Raw genomic sequence first — 17,610 nt, 5'->3', positions numbered from 1 at the left:
TTCTAAATTGGATGGACTACATTTTGTCTCGTAATAAAGATTTATGAATTAATACTAAGTTGTTTCTTTAACCTGTTTTTCGGCTGTCCACACTCCACTTCAGTCGGGGGCGGTATTGCACCAATTTCCTTGTTTGCCAATTTCCAAAAACATCGAAGAAGAATTGTGCATGGCCTAAGCTAGAAAACTGCTGCATTGTCCCATTCCTGCTAATATTTCAGCAACCATGTCTTCAGCTCAGCATCTCAGAGATTTTATCAGAGAGAGACTAACTGCTGCTGCTCAAGAAATCTTCACCGAGGTTGAAAAAACCATCATTTGCTACGAGGAAGAGCTCGATGCTCAGCGCAGGATGATGGGGATCAACTGGAAACCAGAAATTAAGCTACACAGAGTCGGTTCGGAGCTGCAGAGACAAAGTTCTGGTAGGTCTGGATAAAGGTGCTGATGTTTTCACTGAAGACAGCAGAGATCCGTCAGCGGCGATAGTTGCTGCAGCTCCAGCTGCTGCTAAACGGGGCTGAACAGAAACTGTTTTAGCTGCTAGCTACAGAGGCTAGCACAAACGTGTTTATGAGTCAGGGCCCATGACTGATATATGACCCCAATTGTTATTAATGATGGAAATCCGGTCTTGTGCGCTATTCAGTTCCCCTGCGAAAATCTGTTCCCCCTGTGTCGGGAGCGCGCATTACAGCCGGAGAGGCGGATTTGACCATTTTCACGGCGCTTCTGATCGATTTCTCGGTAAAAACAACTCAGTGAATCATGTCAAGCTTGTAACATTTAGTTTAATCGGCAGCTGTTGTTTGCAAAATTGTAAAAATAATTAAATAAACGAGGTCTTTTTACGCTGTTTTGTGTTATTTTAAACGCCAAGAGAATCGGTCTTTTTCTAACTTTTGTCACTTACGCCTGACAGAAATAAGTCAGTCAACACTTAGTGTGTATTTATAATTTTTCATTGCTGATATAAGACGATTGCTGAAAGCATGGCACAAATATTAAGACTTCCTGAAAAGACGAGAGCGTGGACTTTCTGGTAAATGCCTTTCTAATGTAAAATATGACAGATTACTGTAGTAAGGAAATTTCTAGTTTACTACAGGCTATCACACATAACAATTTTTGAGAATTTGGCAACAGTTGCCCTTTATTCCCAAACGTTATGGGGGGAGGAGAGTAGAGAATGAATATTTCAGCTGCCTGAAATAATCTGTTCCCCCTCCATAACATGGGAACAAATTAATTCACCAACAAGTCTTTAACTCTGTTTATTCCTCTTATCATCAACAATGAATCCTGTGAATTTGGTAACATTTGCTCTTTATTTGACAAAGTTATGAGGGGGGAACCATATATTTCAGCTGCCTGAAATAAACCATTCCCCTCCATAACATGGGGAGAAAATAAGCAAATCCTGTGAATTTTGAAACTGTTGGTCATTATTTGTCTATATATCGTTTGAAGCAATTAATTATTTGATATTTTGAAATCTAAGATTGTTATAATAAATATTACTGTTGATTTGATTATCTTTATGTAATGTATGCTCTGTTTAAATGTGTATCTTCCAAGTTACAAATATGTTGCAGATTTTACATCTAACAATGCACCTTACAATATAAACACATACGGTGTTTTCTAAAAAGTCAAAAATCACGTGGTGCTGTTGCTCCAATCAATTATGCAAATGTGCAGGTGTTGGGCAGATTGTTCGTCACGTTTTGCTTTAAGTTAAGCCAACTATTTGAGTAAGTCGACACTTTTCTTAAATATGGACAGTGTTGAATATGAAACGCTCTTTAACTATAAAGTTAAAGGCGAATATCCACCGCAGTCAACGAAGGAAAGAAAATATGTCATTCGAAGGAAAGCCTCGTCGTACAAGATTGAAGGTAATTATCTTTATCTTCCAGATTGATGCATTGACGGTAACCTCTACTTTAATATGTAGCAAATAGTGGAATGCATAAGTTATCTAAAAACAGTTAGATAACATTCAATGTTTTTTTTGTTATTGATTTTTCTGCTGCATTTAATTTCGATTAATATGTGTGCACAGGGCTGCACAGTGGCGCAGTTGGTAGCACTGTTGCCTTGCAGCAAGAAGGTCCTGGGTTCGATTCCCGGCCGGGGTCTTTCTGCATGGAGTTTGCATGTTCTCCCTGTGCATGCGTGGGTTCTCTCCGGGTTCTCCGGCTTCCTCCCACAGTCCAAAAACGTGACTGTCAGGTCAATTGGTTTCTCTAAATTCTCCCTAGGTGTGAGTGTGTGTGTGAATGGTTGTTTGTCCTGTATGTCTCTGTGTTGCCCTGCGACAGACTGGCGGCCTGTCCAGGGTGTACCCCGCCTCTCGCCCGGAACGTAGCTGGAGATGGGCACCAGCAACCCTCCCGACCCCATTAGGGACAAGGGTGAACAGAAAATGGATGGATGGATGGATGTGTGCACACACGAACGTTACTCCACGTTATAATGCAGGAATAACGCACAATGTTCCTGACTGCAGATGTTATTCATGTGAATTACACTTGTACTCAGTTCTATTTCTAAGTTGTGTTGTAGAAAGATTCCCGTACTTCTACATTCATCAATAAAAGAAACAAAATCTAGCAAAGTGGACAATTGTGAATAAAAACCATTACGTCAACAAATTCACAGACATTACTCCTTCAAATGAGCACTGTTTATTTTTTTCTCCAAAAGTAAAATTTTAAAATAAATATGCATTTGATAATGTCTTTCTTCCTGTTCTGTTTATTGCATGGTTCTTGTTTCAGCCTCTATGTATAACTCAGTAGTAGTAGTATACATTTGCATATTTGTAGAATTATAAATGTATTTTAATAATAGAATTTCATGCTTCGGTCATATTTTTATTGGTGTTCTTTATCTTTTCCAAGGAAATGACCTCTTCTACGTTAAACACAAAGGCAATTTGTCCTCAACAAAGGTCAAAGTTGTTAAAGGTGCTGAGGAAGCCGAAAGAATATTTGTTGACTCCCATGCCAGCCCTACAGGTGCACATTGTGGACAAACAAAAACAACAGATGCCATCTCAAGGAGATTTTATTGGCCAGGAATGTCTGTGGACATCAAGAAATGGGTATGTTACATAAGCAGTGGACTAAATAAATAATTTTCTTTCGTAATACCAAATACAAGATTTAAATTTTAGGAAAATAAATGTGTAAGCCTTATTTGTTTTACCAATATGAAACTATAATTGTCCAATAATGTCAACTTTGCATGTCTTAAATTCTTGTTGGTTTTTGTGTTTCACTCACTTCCCAGGTCTCTGAGTGCTCATCCTGTCAGGCCAGTGCCCCAGCACTGAAACAGCCATCAGATTATGCTCCCATAAAGGTAAGGTAATTCATAGTAAAAAGAAACAGTTTTAGTGAGACTACATGGTAGTGTGCAGCAGTGCAGTGGTTGGTTCTCCTGCTTTGTCCATGTTCTCACAAAGGGCCTACATTTTGAACAAGTTGATGTATAAAATTAAGGAATGTATTTTTATTATACTAAACATTTTACAATATACTGAGAACATATTATTTTAGCTTGACAAAATACTGCTTATGAAGCTGCTACCCCCGCGGCACGACCCCGGATAAAGCGGAGGAAAATGAATGGATGGATGGATATACTGCTTTCAAAGATTTTCCTGTTCTATTTTTTTTTATTTATTTATCTATTTAATCTTTCATTTAAGGTTACCCATCCCTTTGAATTAATTGGGATGGACCTCATTGGAAAACTGGCCGAAACAAAATCTGGACACAAGTATATTTGTGTCATGATTGACTATTTTACGAAGTGGCCACAGGCACATCCACTAAAGAGTAAATCAGCACCTGAAGTTACGGAATGCATAATTAAGTTTGTGCATCAGTTTGAAGCCCCCAAAAGGATTTTGACAGACCAAGGACGAGAATTTGTAAATTCTGTAAGTATTTATTTTGAATCTCTTAGAGAAATTTAACACAATGAATGTCCTCCTTCACACTATTTTGTTCGATATGTTGTTTAAATATGCAGTCTATTTTGTCAGAGTTAATTGTTTATAAATTTTCAGATAAACCAAGAAGTGTGCAAAATTCTCAATATCAAACGAAGTCTGTGTTCCCCATACCATCCCCAAACAAATGGGTTGGTTGAAAAAATGAATGGGACCATTCAAAGGTGAGTACTATCTCTAATCTATACATTTTCAAAGAAAGATCACAAAACAAGGCGTGTATTGGCTAAACTACTTACAAAATAAGGCTAATTGTAAGAAATCACGTGTTATGTGTGACATCTTACACTTTTCATGTATTTTAGAGCTCTGAGTAAGGTTGTGGATGGCCATCCACACACCTGGGATGAGTATTTGGATGCTGTGATGTTTGGGATACGCACCAAAAAACAAATAACCACACAGTATTCCCCATACTTCCTCATGTTCGGAAGAGAGGCACGCTATCCCTCGGAAGTCCCTGAACATTACATGGTAGGGTTATGGTCAATCTTTCCATTTCATGGTATTGTATTTAAGTAAAAAATTCTATTTTTCAGTTACCACTTGAGTTTCTTCAAAAACATTTTATGTTTTCTTGCATAGTCAGGAAGACTTTGCATCTGAATTAAATTTCAGTGAAGTCATGAATTTATGTAAAGCATCTACTTTAAGTGCATCATTCACAAAGGACTTTATTCTGAAAAGGTTTTCAGAATTTTTTCTATAAATGTGAAAATTGTGTAAACCATTTCAAGAGACATTGTCAGTATACTCTTTTCCAGAATATATTGTGATATCTCACTGTAGCATGCCATAAATATGATGAGTGTATGCTTTCTAAATGACAGATTTGAACTGACACTTGAAATATTAATTTTGTGTTTAAAGATTGACGGTGCTGTGGAGGACATCGTTGGAGTGGAGGAGTTGGCAGAGGACGTCAAAATACAAGAAAGCCTGAGGAGCATTGTCAGCGACAGTGTTTCCAAAAAACAGGAGAAAGCAAAGGGCAGAGCACAACACCTTGGCACTGTGTTTAAACCTGGTGACCGAGTGTGGAGGCAGAACATACGCAGTCAGCAGAGAAAAGGTGGGAAATTGGATGCTGGTTTTCTCTGACCCTTTACAGTCATCAGTATCCAAGGCAAAAATGCAGATATTCAAGATGATAATGGTGTGATATTCCGGAAGATAAACACTGACCATCTTAAAATCTGCATTAGAGAGGGTCCCCGACTGCCACATTGTTTAAAAAATCAAGGAAGCAAAATAAATTTTGCTCAACCCCTTGCTGATGCAGCACTACCGCCTTATGATCCAGCATCACCCCCCTCTGCTCCAGCATCACCCCCCTCTGCTCCAGCATCACCCCCCTCTGCTCCAGCATCATCTCCAGCATTATCCCCCTCTGCTCCAGCATCATCTCCCCCTGCTCCATCATCTGCTACCCAGAGAAAATCTCTAGCAGAGAAATGTAAATTTTATTTTAAATTCACAAAAACTGTCTGTCTTTGTACTAATATGCTTTCGTCTTGTTTTAATGAAAGGAATAATTTCAGTCAGTCAGTGCAACAAACTGCTTGCTTTATTATTAATTCCTATGTAAAAAATAGCTGTATGAATCAGTGAAGTTAATACTTCCTCAGACTCCAATCATATGATTTGCATAATATGGATAACATCCATCCATCCATCCATTTTCTGTTCACCCTTGTCCCTAATGGGGTCGGGAGGGTTGCTGGTGCCCATCTCCAGCTACGTTCCAGGCGGGAGGCGGGGTTCACCCTGGACAGGTCGCCAGTCTGTCGCAGGGCAACACAGAGACATACAGGACAAACAACCATGCACACACACACTCACACCTAGGGAGAATTAAGAGAGACCAATTGACCTGACAGTCATGTTTTTGGACTATGGGAGGAAGCCGGAGTACCCGGAGAGAACCCACGCATGCACAGGGAGAACATGCAAACTCCATGCAGAAAGACCCCGGCCGGGAATCGAACCCAGGACCTACTTGCTGCAAGGCAACAGTGCTACCAACTGCGCCACTGTGCAGCCCTATGGATAACATATCAAATGTTTTGTAAAATTAAATGAAATGGGTGTCATGACAATGAAACTAATCTTTAACTTTTTATTTGTTTTCCACTCCTCACCCCATCCTCATCATCAGATGTGCATGATGCTTTTACTGGAAAAAACGTCTTTGTCCTTCTGTCAAAAGTGAATGCATATAAGTTGTTTTACTTTGACATTAATAAAATTGGTCCTGACATGGAACTGGAGAGTCAGGTAGGTACAATGACTACATTGTTTTCAAATATCACAGCTGTTACAGTATTTAACTAATCTTTTTTCTTGTAATACATTTGCAGTCTATTAATGCATTTCTGGCCGTCATCGTGAAGGAATACAACAGCAAGAACACAGGACAGGCTGTGTTCATAGATTCATTTGCAATGACAGCAATGTGGCAGGGAAAAAGTCCTAGATTAAAAAAGGTAGATCTTACACATTCCACTGTGCTTCTGTGTTACTCTTCCATGTGTTATTAGTATTTTTGAATCGATGAAAAGAAAATGTTTTGACTTTTATATGATTTTACAGATTTTTCTGTATCACCTATAAAAAAGTATAATCTCAGTGCTATGTGTGTGTTACTAAACATATTTTGTCCTTGATATGAAAAAATCTATGTTTTTTTTTATTATTCACAGATGAACCCAATGAATTATGAAATAATTCTGGGAATCAACAATCAACACCACCACTGGACTTTAGTGGTAATAAATGTTTTTATACTCTAAAAACAATCTATATCATACTTATCTCATAGACAAAAACCACATGAAAACTGTCGAATGCACACTTTCTAGGTGATCTACCCACAAGACAAAAAGTCTTTGTTCTTGAATCCACTGGGGGAATCAAAACAAGACATCCAGAAATGCTTGCAAATCACAAGGTATGGTTAAAAATTTAAGTTTAACTCAAGTATGAAAATCAAATAAAGTTGTTCTTATTAATATATCTATATTTACAGGGCATTTATGAGGAAGAAGGGGTGCAATGTCTCACGTTGGACATGTGACACAGTCAAGCATCCGAAACAACAGGATAGCTCATCATGTGGTGTATTTTCACTGAAGGTGCATACATATTGTCACACAGTGTATGACTTTAGGATTTTGATATATATTTTGAGACATGTACAGTGAATTACTTACTTTGTTACTTAAATTTAAAGATATTAAATGAAGCTGTTCATTTCAGTTTGCAGAAAAAATCCTGTCAAAAGAGGTTGTGGATTTTCCTGTTTCCAGAGAGGCGGTCCACAGCATGAGGTTGGAAATTGCTGTGAGACTAATCCTTAACAGTGGTGAGGATAACATTTATATTCTTATTTTGAGTGTTTATGACAATTGTTATCATGATTACTATTATTTGTATGTTTGGCTAAAACATCTGTACTTAGCAAAACTTAATACATTAACATGGACTCTGAAAACATTTATTTAAGGAAATTGTTTGTCTACAAATTAATAAGTACAATCATTTCATCTTCTATATTTTTTTCATAAATGACTGTGTTGGTGCTTAGCACATCCTGTGTAATAGTTTTATACACACACAAACACACATATATACGGGCACGATTGTACATGTATAATTGTGTGTGTGTGTTTTTATACTTTTGTTGTTAACAGAGGACCTAAAAGACTTGTGTCACTTCTGTGGAGAGATGGAAAGTGACACGGATGTGAACTGGGTAGGAAAGTTTTTAGAATTATTCAAAGACTTAGTGTTAGTAAACTAAATGAAGAGGACAAGTTTTATCTAATCTTATCTTGCGTAAACAAGCTATGATATGATCCTCCAGCAGTTGGAATATAAGGGAATCTAAAATGATTGATTATATATTGTAATTGTAAAGACATATTTTTCTAAAAAAAACCTGATATTTTTGGTTTCTTTCCTAGATCCAGTGTGACGTGTGTCTGAGGTGGTTCCATCATGCATGTGTGGGAAGCCCACCAACTGAAAAAACATATCACTGCTTTGCGTGTTTGCCTTAGTTGCCTTTGTTCCTGAGTTTGCTGTGGTGTGCTTGTTTATGTATGTTGTTTAAAGGTTAATAAATTACATTTTGAAAACTGTTTGATATTTATACTTACAAGACTTTGATATAAGGCAGCTATGGAAAAAAGTTTAAATCCCAAGGCCCCTTATAACTTTGTCAAATAAAGAGCAAATGTTACCAAATTCACAGGATTCATTGTTGATGATAAGAGGAATAAACAGAGTTAAAGACTTGTTGGTGAATTAATTTGTTCCCATGTTATGGAGGGGGAACAGATTATTTCAGGCAGCTGAAATATTCATTCTCTACTCTCCTCCCCCCATAACGTTTGGGAATAAAGGGCAACTGTTGCCAAATTCTCAAAAATTGTTATGTGTGATAGCCTGTAGTAAACTAGAAATTTCCTTACTACAGTAATCTGTCATATTTTACATTAGAAAGGCATTTACCAGAAAGTCCACGCTCTCGTCTTTTCAGGAAGTCTTAATATTTGTGCCATGCTTTCAGCAATCGTCTTATATCAGCAATGAAAAATTATAAATACACACTAAGTGTTGACTGACTTATTTCTGTCAGGCGTAAGTGACAAAAGTTAGAAAAAGACCGATTCTCTTGGCGTTTAAAATAACACAAAACAGCGTAAAAAACCTCGTTTATTTAATTATTTTTACAATTTTGCAAACAACAGCTGCCGATTAAACTAAATGTTACAAGCTTGACATGATTCACTGAGTTGTTTTTACCGAGAAATCGATCAGAAGCGCCGTGAAAATGGTCAAATCCGCCTCTCCGGCTGCAATGCGCGCTCCCGACACAGGGGGAACAGATTTTCGCAGGGGAACTGAATAGCGCACAAGACCGGAATACAAGGTGTAAATGCTTAATTTGTAAACTCATACATGATTTTGTAAGTCAGAGCAGTGGAGAGTATTATGATGGAGACGCGGAATGAGCTGTTATTTTTTCATTGGGGCACAGAAGAAACGGAAGAAATAAATAACGACAAAAAGGAAATGGGCAAACTGTGTCAAAGTAGAAACATGCAAATGATTTTGTCCAAATCTATATTTCTCAAATGTGTTTAATGAAATATCTCTCTGTCGCTGCTCATTAGTAGTGTGGGACATAGTCAAGTTAAATAGATCAAATGATTCCAACTGATTACAGGAAATTATTTCTTTGCGTTATGTCTCTCAAACATCCAGTTTTCATGAATGCAGTGTCTGATGGTTGCTATGGAGACCTGATGCCTCCAGGATGTTCCTCTTGGCTGCAGTTCTCTTACAGAGAGACCTGGAGATGTGTTGACCTGCTCCACCATCCTCCTCAGTGTGTGGTGTTGAGATAAACTCATCCAGCCTCAACTCTCACACAATCAGTTACTAAACTAAATGTACAGTCAGAGCGATAATGAATAGGTTTCAATGTTAGGCCAGTCCTTTTGATCTTTTCTTGCATCCACTTCCTCTTGAACATCAACACATCTGCCTTTGTTAAGGAAATGATGTCTACTCTTTCTTTTTTGAATAGTGGCTTAGAGAAACGCGTCTCTGTCTCATCATATTTATAACCCAGAGAACCAGACTGTCATGTTTTACTAAATTAAATTCCTACACAGTCTGGTCAACTTTAAAAAGTGAGGCTAGACATAAGGTTACAAGTGAGTAGGCCTGTCGCGATAAACGATAAATCGATTAATCGTACGATAAATTAAAACTATCGACGTCATTTCAATTATCGGCACTATCGTCTCTTCCGGCCTTTTTTCTCTTTCTGTTGATGACACCGAATGAAAAAAGGCTCAACTCCGGTGCTCTCCACTGACCCTCCTTCCTCATTTCCTTAGTGTAAAGCCCAGCGTACACGACACGATCTTAGAGCTGTCGGCCGATTGTCGGCCCATTTTTAAAACCTGACAGACCACACATTAGCCGACAGAAATCCTAGTTATAACGGTTCGATCGGTTCGTTCCTGCCGTGTGGTGTCCAACAATGGGCACAAAATAATGGCTACAAGTCCAGTGAACTAATTTTAAAATCAGGCATTAATCAATGCTTTACTACAGTCTACCTGCAATGCATGTGGCTAGTGTCAGCGTAAAGTCCTGACTGAATGAAAATCATTAGAACCTGTTTACGTCACGTTAACGAAGAACAGCTGAAAAGTTACCGGGTTTATCAACTGCGGTAGCAATTTCGCTCCAACTCCTCCTCTTGTCATTTCTATATTCTTTGCATGTTGAATAAACATTAATGTTGTTTCCGCTGGACTTCGGGTCGTGTCAGCTGTTTGGGATTCCCCGAGGTAATTTCCCCTCAGAAAACACGGAGGAGAATCCTCGCTTTCTGATTGGCTACCTGTCACATTCAACAGGTGTAGTAAAGCTCCCAGTCGGGAAAAACCCCTGATTTAGATCGGAGCGGCAACGACGATCTACCGTAACACACCACACAATCTTAGAAAGACCAACGTGCTAAGATTGTCATAAGGGGAAAAATAGGAACAAAACATCATATAGTGTGAACTATTGCATCAGGTAGTCGATGTGCCCATCTTCTCTATTTAAATCTAATTATTACTGAAGGGCAACATAATATACAGACTCCATAATCTGCCCTCTTTTGGTTGAATGCAGTATTTATTTCCACTTTGGCTTTATGTTGTTTAGTTTTTATTCAAGTACATTTATTGTTAATGGAGACTGAGAATCCATTTTATTTTTGTTTTTGGTTGTTTAGTTTATTTTGTTTATCAGCTCCAGTGTTAAATATTCTTTTGAAAATAAAGTGTATCTATCTTTGGCAGGAAATCACATGCATTATTACGTCATTTCCATTAAATCAGTGTAAAAAGGTCTTCAAACAATATTATCGTTTATCGCAATAATTTTTTGAGACAATTAATCGCTCAGCAAAATTTGCTATCGTGACAGGCCTACAAGTGAGATTAAAAACATATTTTGTTAATGTATTTTGAGATCTTCAATGGTATGAATGCCTGAAAATTAAACATTGAATTGTAAATAAAAAATATGTATGAAACTGTTCTTCTAGATTAAAATCTGAATGTATTTGAAATCTTTTTAACATTTTTGCCATGTCAGCAAATTAATGTGGAGGACACGTCACCTGCTTTTTAGTTAACATCTACAAACCAATTTTATATGAACTATATGATGCTTACAGACCAGAATCTCCAGGAGAAACCAGGCTGATCCATGAGGTAGTTATCAATTAAATTATATTAATGATGTCATCCTTTGTTCCCACAGACCTCCAACAGCCAAGTGTCTCCAATGAGGAAGAAGCTTCTGCCATCCAACAAGTCTGTAGCCTGGCAAGTAGGTCCAGTCAGGATCAGAAAGAAGCAGAACATCAGTGGACTGAAGAGGTACAGATGGAACCAGAATCAAAATGGATTAAAGAAGAAGTGAACGAACCACAACCTGCACTGCTCAAACATGAGGAATTGGATTATCCACTAACAAATGTAAAAAACGAGGAGTTAGATTGTTCAGTGCTTCAACATGAACAGCAGCCACCAGAACATTTACCAACTGGACAGGACCAGAAGAACCTCTGCAGCAGTCAGGAGGGAGAGCAGCTTGTCCAGAAGCAGTTTGCTGCTTTGATTGAAACTTCTACTCTTCAGGAAGATGATATGAATGAAGAAGAGAGAAGAACAGAGCAGTTTTCCCTTCATATCTCTCCAGTGGTTGAGAGCAAAGATCAGGAAGGAAGCAGCTCCTCTCTGTCAGAGAGTCAGTCTGGTACCAGTACAAAGAAAAGATCTTTCAAATGTGACATTTGTGGGAGATGTTACCCACAACAGAGTAATTTTTTAAACCATTACAGAACTCACACTGGTGAGAGACCTTTTTCATGCCAATCATGTGGAAAGGGTTTTTCTCATATTAGTCATTTTTATCGTCACAAGAAAATTCATACAGGTGAGAGACCTTTTTCATGTGAAACATGTGGAAAAAGTTTCTCTAATATGAGAAATGTAATTCGTCACAAGAAAATTCATACAGGTGAGAGGCCTTTTTCATGTGAAACATGTGGAAAAAGTTTCTCTAATATGAGAAATGTAATTCGTCACAAGAAAATTCATACAGGTGAGAGGCCTTTTTCATGTGAAACATGTGGAAAAAGTTTCTCTCGAATAAGTACTTTAAATGACCACAAGAAAATTCATATGGGGGAGAGACCTTTTTCATGCCAATCATGTGGAAAGAGTTTCTCTCAACGTAGTGATTTAAATCGTCACAAGAAAACTCATACGGGGGAGAGACCTTTTTCATGCCAATCATGTGGAAAGAGTTTCTCTCAAATTAGTGTTTTAAATCGTCACAAGAAAACTCATACTGGGGAGAGGCCTTTTTCATGCCAGTCTTGTGGAAGAAGGTTTACTCGAAGTAGTACTTTAAATGACCACAAGAAAATTCATACTGGGGAGAGGCCTTTTTCATGCCAGTCTTGTGGAAGAAGGTTTACTCGAAGTAGTAATTTAAATGAACACAAGAAAATTCATACTGGGGAGAGACCTTTTTCATGCCAGTCTTGTGGAAGATGTTTTACTCGAAGTAGTACTTTAAATGACCACAAGACAATTCATACAGGGGAGAAGCCTTTTTCATGCCTGTCATGTGGAAAACGTTTCATTCGAATTAGTCATTTAAATGCCCACAAAATAAGTCATACAGGTGAGAAGGGTTTTCACGATAAACAATAAATTAATCAGCAGTACATAAATATGAGCTTAAGAATAAAATGATGGCTATAATATTACTTCTTTGTTTTTATCGTCTCTCCTTCTACAAAGAAACTGGATGACAAAGAATTAGTCTCCCGTGCCTCCTGCTATTCCCTCCCCTCTCGTTTTATTGGTAGCGGCTAAACACACAGGGAGCTAAAGCGTCAATTTTCTTCCACTCTGGCTGAACTGAACACCTGGCACACGATAGCGATGATAACAACAAAAGATGAAAGTTTACCAACTTTCTTGCATAGCGTCTATAGGTGTATGAGCTAGAAATGTCACATGCATGAATTGTGTCTTTTGCTCAGCTGGATGAGAGCTAGCGACTGTCGTCTCACTATGCAATCTCCATAAGAGGGAGAAGCGCCGTCTCCTGTCATCGTGTGACCATTACTTCAGTTACCTGCTGGGCTCCTTGTCTCCTACCACACAGTGTAGCATAAAGCCTGGTGAGGAGGAGCAAGAGGTCTGGGAGCCTCTTGGATTCAAACTACAGTCTATCCATGTTTCTTATAGACAAAGTTACTGATAAAGAGAAACCCTTTCATTTGTCTTTTCTTCTTTTCTCTTCTTTGAAAACCTGGATGTTATTTTCTTGACTGCATTGTTCCAGTCAGTCGTTGTAGTCTTTGGCTGCTGCTGAACACTGTTGCCTACAAGTTCACTAAGCAGGAGCAAACCATTTAATACAGATCCACAGGGCTGTGAGTAAATATGGATCTTTGCTTTTTGATCTGGGAATGGTAACTTTTAATTTTTACTGCTAAAAACAAATAAAATAACAAATTATATTATAGACAGAGGCAGTAATAGTTTTTCTATTTATATAAAATTGAACCCCTGTAAAAATTTGTGCTGATTGGATGTATTAAACAACTTCACAACTGCAACATATGGTGAAATTAGATATTTCTAACATTTTTAACTATTAGTCATTGTTTATCTGCCTTGTGATGTTTTTTACTTGATGATTTGTGGTATTTATTTTTTTTCTAAATTGGATGGACTACATTTTGTCTCGTAATAAAGATTTATGAATTAATACTAAGTTGTTTCTTTAACCTGTTTTCGGCTGTCCACACTCCACTTCAGTCGGGGGCGGTATTGCACCAATTTCCTTGTTTGCCAATTTCCAAAAACATCGAAGAAGAATTGTGCATGGCCTAAGCTAGAAAACTGCTGCATTGTCCCATTCCTGCTAATATTTCAGCAACCATGTCTTCAGCTCAGCATCTCAGAGATTTTATCAGAGAGAGACTAACTGCTGCTGCTCAAGAAATCTTCACCGAGGTTGAAAAAACCATCATTTGCTACGAGGAAGAGCTCGATGCTCAGCGCAGGATGATGGGGATCAACTGGAAACCAGAAATTAAGCTACACAGAGTCGGTTCGGAGCTGCAGAGACAAAGTTCTGGTAGGTCTGGATAAAGGTGCTGATGTTTTCACTGAAGACAGCAGAGATCCGTCAGCGGCGATAGTTGCTGCAGCTCCAGCTGCTGCTAAACGGGGCTGAACAGAAACTGTTTTAGCTGCTAGCTACAGAGGCTAGCACAAACGTGTTTATGAGTCAGGGCCCATGACTGATATATGACCCCAATTGTTATTAATGATGGAAATCCGGAATACAAGGTGTAAATGCTTAATTTGTAAACTCATACATGATTTTGTAAGTCAGAGCAGTGGAGAGTATTATGATGGAGACGCGGAACAAAGGGATGAAACACAATAGGAGAATATTTGTTTGTTTCTTATATTAATTGAGCCACAGAGGCACTTGCAGGTCCAGCGCTGCAAGTTGCACAGCCCTGATATAGCAGATAAAAACGATAAATCTGCATTTTATTTCATTCTTGAAGTTAAGAAAATAAAGCTGGACTAAGATATCAGTTAGTTCTAATTAAACAAATTATTTACTGTTATCGCTTCAGTTCAGGGACCCAGACCAGTTCTACAGGGAAATGGGGAAACTGTGTCAAAGTAGAAACATGCAAATGATTTTGTCCAAATCTATATTTCTCAAATGTGTTTAATGAAATATCTCTCTGTCGCTGCTCATTAGTAGTGTGGGACATAGTCAAGTTAAATAGATCAAATGTTTCCAACTGATTACAGGAAATTATTTCTTTGCGTTATGTCTCTCAAACATCCAGTTTTCATAAATGCAGTGTCTGATGGTTGCTATGGAGACCTGATGCCTCCAGGATGTTCCTCTTGGCTGCAGTTCTCTTACAGAGAGACCTGGAGATGTGTTGACCTGCTCCACCATCCTCCTCAGTGTGTGGTGTTGAGATAAAACTCATCCAGCCTCAACTCTCACACAATCAGTTACTAAACTAAATGTACAGTCAGAGCGATAATGAATAGGTTCAATGTTAGGCCAGTCCTTTTGATCTTTTCTTGCATCCACTTCCTCTTGAACATCAACACATCTGCCTTTGTTAAGGAAATGATGTCTACTCTTTCTTTTTGAATAGTGGCTTAGAGAAATGCGTCTCTGTCTCATCATATTTATAACCCAGAGAACCAGACTGTCATGTTTTACTAAATTAAATTCCTACACAGTCTGGTCAACTTTAAAAAGTGAGGCTAGACATAAGGTTACAAGTGAGATTAAAAACATATTTTGTTAATGTATTTTGAGATCTCAATGGTATGAATGCCTGAAAATTAAACATTGAATTGTAAATGAAAAATATGTATGAAACTGTTCTCTAGATTAAAATCTGAATGTATTTGAAATCTTTTTAACATTTTTGCCATGTCAGCAAATTAATGTGGAGGACACGTCACCTGCTTTTTAGTTAACATCTACAAACTAATTTTATATGAACTATATGATGCTTACAGACCAGAATCTCCAGGAGAAACCAGGCTGATCCATGAGGTAGTTATCAATTAAATTATATTAATGATGTCATCCTTTGTTCCCACAGACCTCCAACAGCCAAGTGTCTCCAATGAGGAAGAAGCTTCTGCCATCCAACAAGTCTGTAGCCTGGCAAGTAGGTCCAGTCAGGACCAGAAAGAAGCAGAACACAGAACATCAGTGGACTGAAGAGGTACAGATGGAACCAGAACCAAAATGGATTAAAGAAGAAGAGAACGAACCAGAACCTGCACTGCTCAAACATGAGGAATTGGATTATCCACTAACAAATGTAAAAAAAGAGGAGTTAGATTGTTCAGTGCTTCAACATGAACAGCAGCCACCAGAACATTTACCAACTGGACAGGACCAGAAGAACCTCTGCAGCAGTCAGGAGGGAGAGCAGCTTGTCCAGAAGCAGTTTGCTGCTTTGATTGAGACTTCTACTCTTCAGGAAGATGATATGAATGAAGAAGAGAGAAGAACAGAGCAGTTTTCCCTTCATATCTCTCCAGTGGTTGAGAGCAAAGATCAGGAAGGAAGCAGCTCCTCTCTGTCAGAGAGTCAGTCTGGTACCAGTACAAAGAAAAGATCTTTCAAATGTGACATTTGTGGGAGATGTTACCCACAACAGAGTAATTTTTTAAACCATTACAGAACCCACACTGGTGAGAGACCTTTTTCATGCCAATCATGTGGCAAAGGTTTTTCTCATATTAGTAATTTTTATCGTCACAAGAAAATTCATACAGGTGAGAGGCCTTTTTCATGTGAAACATGTGGAGAAAGTTTCTCTAATATGAGAAATGTAATTCGTCACAAGAAAATTCATACAGGTGAGAGGCCTTTTTCATGTGAAACATGTGGAAAAAGTTTCTCTAATATGAGAAATGTAATTCGTCACAAGAAAATTCATACAGGTGAGAGGCCTATTTCATGTGAAACATGTGGAAAAAGTTTCACTAATATGACAAATGTTATTCGTCACAAGAAAATTCATACAGGTGAGAGACCTTTTTCATGCCAGTGTTGTGGAAAAAGTTTCTCTCGAATTAGTCATTTAAATGCCCACAAGAGAAGTCATACCGGCGAGAGACCTTTTTCATGCCAATCATGTGGAAAGAGTTTCTCTCAACGTAGTGATTTAAATCGTCACAAGAAAATTCATACTGGGGAGAGACCTTTTTCATGCCAGTCTTGTGGAAAACGTTTCATTCGTATTAGTCATTTAAATCGTCACAAGAAAATTCATACAGGTGAGAGGCCATTTTCATGCCAGTCTTGTGGAAGATGTTTTACTCGAAGTAGTACTTTAAATGACCACAAGAAAATTCATACTGGGGAGAAACCTTTTCATGTCAGTCATGCGGAAAGAATTTCACTCGTCTTAGAAACTTAAATCATCACAAGATAAGTCATACAGGTGAGAAGGGTTTTCATGATAAACAATATATCAATCAGCAGTTAATAAATATGAGCTTAATAATAAAATGATGGCTATAATATTACTTCTTTGTTTTTATCGTCTCTCCTTCTACAAAGAAACTGGATGACAAAGAATTAGTCTCCCGTGCCTCCTGCTATTCCCTCGCCTCTCATTTTATTGGTAGCGGCTAAACACACAGGGAGCTAAAAGTGTAAATTTTCTTCCACTCCGGCTGATCTGAACATCTGGCACACGATAGCGATGATAGCAACAAAAGATGAAAGGTTTCCAACTTTCTTGCATACGTCTATAGGTGTATGAGCTAGAAATGTCACATGCATGAATTGTGTCTTTTGCTCAGCTGGATGAGAGCTAGCGACTCTCTTCTCACCGCCGCCAATCTCCATAAGAGGGAGAAGCGCCGTCTCCTGTCATCGTGTGACCATTACTTCAGTTACCTGCTGGG

The 17,610-nt window shown here is 38.3% G+C and overlaps 2 protein-coding genes and 1 pseudogene across 3 annotated transcripts; all 3 read left to right on the top strand.

Annotated features, from left to right (window-relative positions):
* The first annotated feature begins 125 nt into the window (after nt 1-125).
* Nucleotides 126-13,399, top strand: LOC114146275 (zinc finger protein OZF-like). 2 transcript variants are annotated; one of them, XM_028020216.1, is made up of 3 exons: nt 127-425; nt 11,363-12,040; nt 12,125-13,399. In XM_028020216.1, the coding sequence occupies exons 1-3, from the start codon at nt 227-229 to the stop codon at nt 12,823-12,825; spliced, it is 1,578 nt and encodes a 525-aa protein (XP_027876017.1). In that variant the 5' UTR covers nt 127-226; the 3' UTR covers nt 12,826-13,399. The 2 variants fall into 2 exon arrangements, with proteins under 2 accessions (XP_027876016.1, XP_027876017.1); XM_028020215.1 differs by having other exon boundaries at nt 126-425; nt 11,363-13,399.
* On the top strand, nt 5,415-8,242 carry LOC114146337 (lysine-specific demethylase 5B-like). Its single transcript, XM_028020311.1, has 9 exons — nt 5,415-5,480; nt 6,183-6,301; nt 6,385-6,510; nt 6,727-6,792; nt 6,886-6,974; nt 7,053-7,158; nt 7,283-7,388; nt 7,717-7,778; nt 7,990-8,242. The coding sequence occupies exons 2-9, from the start codon at nt 6,284-6,286 to the stop codon at nt 8,083-8,085; spliced, it is 669 nt and encodes a 222-aa protein (XP_027876112.1). The 5' UTR covers nt 5,415-5,480; nt 6,183-6,283; the 3' UTR covers nt 8,086-8,242.
* Nucleotides 13,400-13,969: 570 nt separating the features above from the next.
* Nucleotides 13,970-17,435, top strand: LOC114146299 (zinc finger protein 771-like; annotated as a pseudogene).
* The last annotated feature ends 175 nt before the right edge of the window (nt 17,436-17,610 follow it).

This window comes from Xiphophorus couchianus, chromosome 6, assembly GCF_001444195.1.
Source record: "Xiphophorus couchianus chromosome 6, X_couchianus-1.0, whole genome shotgun sequence".
Taxonomy (NCBI): Eukaryota; Metazoa; Chordata; class Actinopteri; order Cyprinodontiformes; family Poeciliidae; genus Xiphophorus; species Xiphophorus couchianus.
The sequence above is the reverse complement of the archived record's forward strand: the minus strand, read 5'-3'. Positions and strand labels throughout refer to the sequence as shown.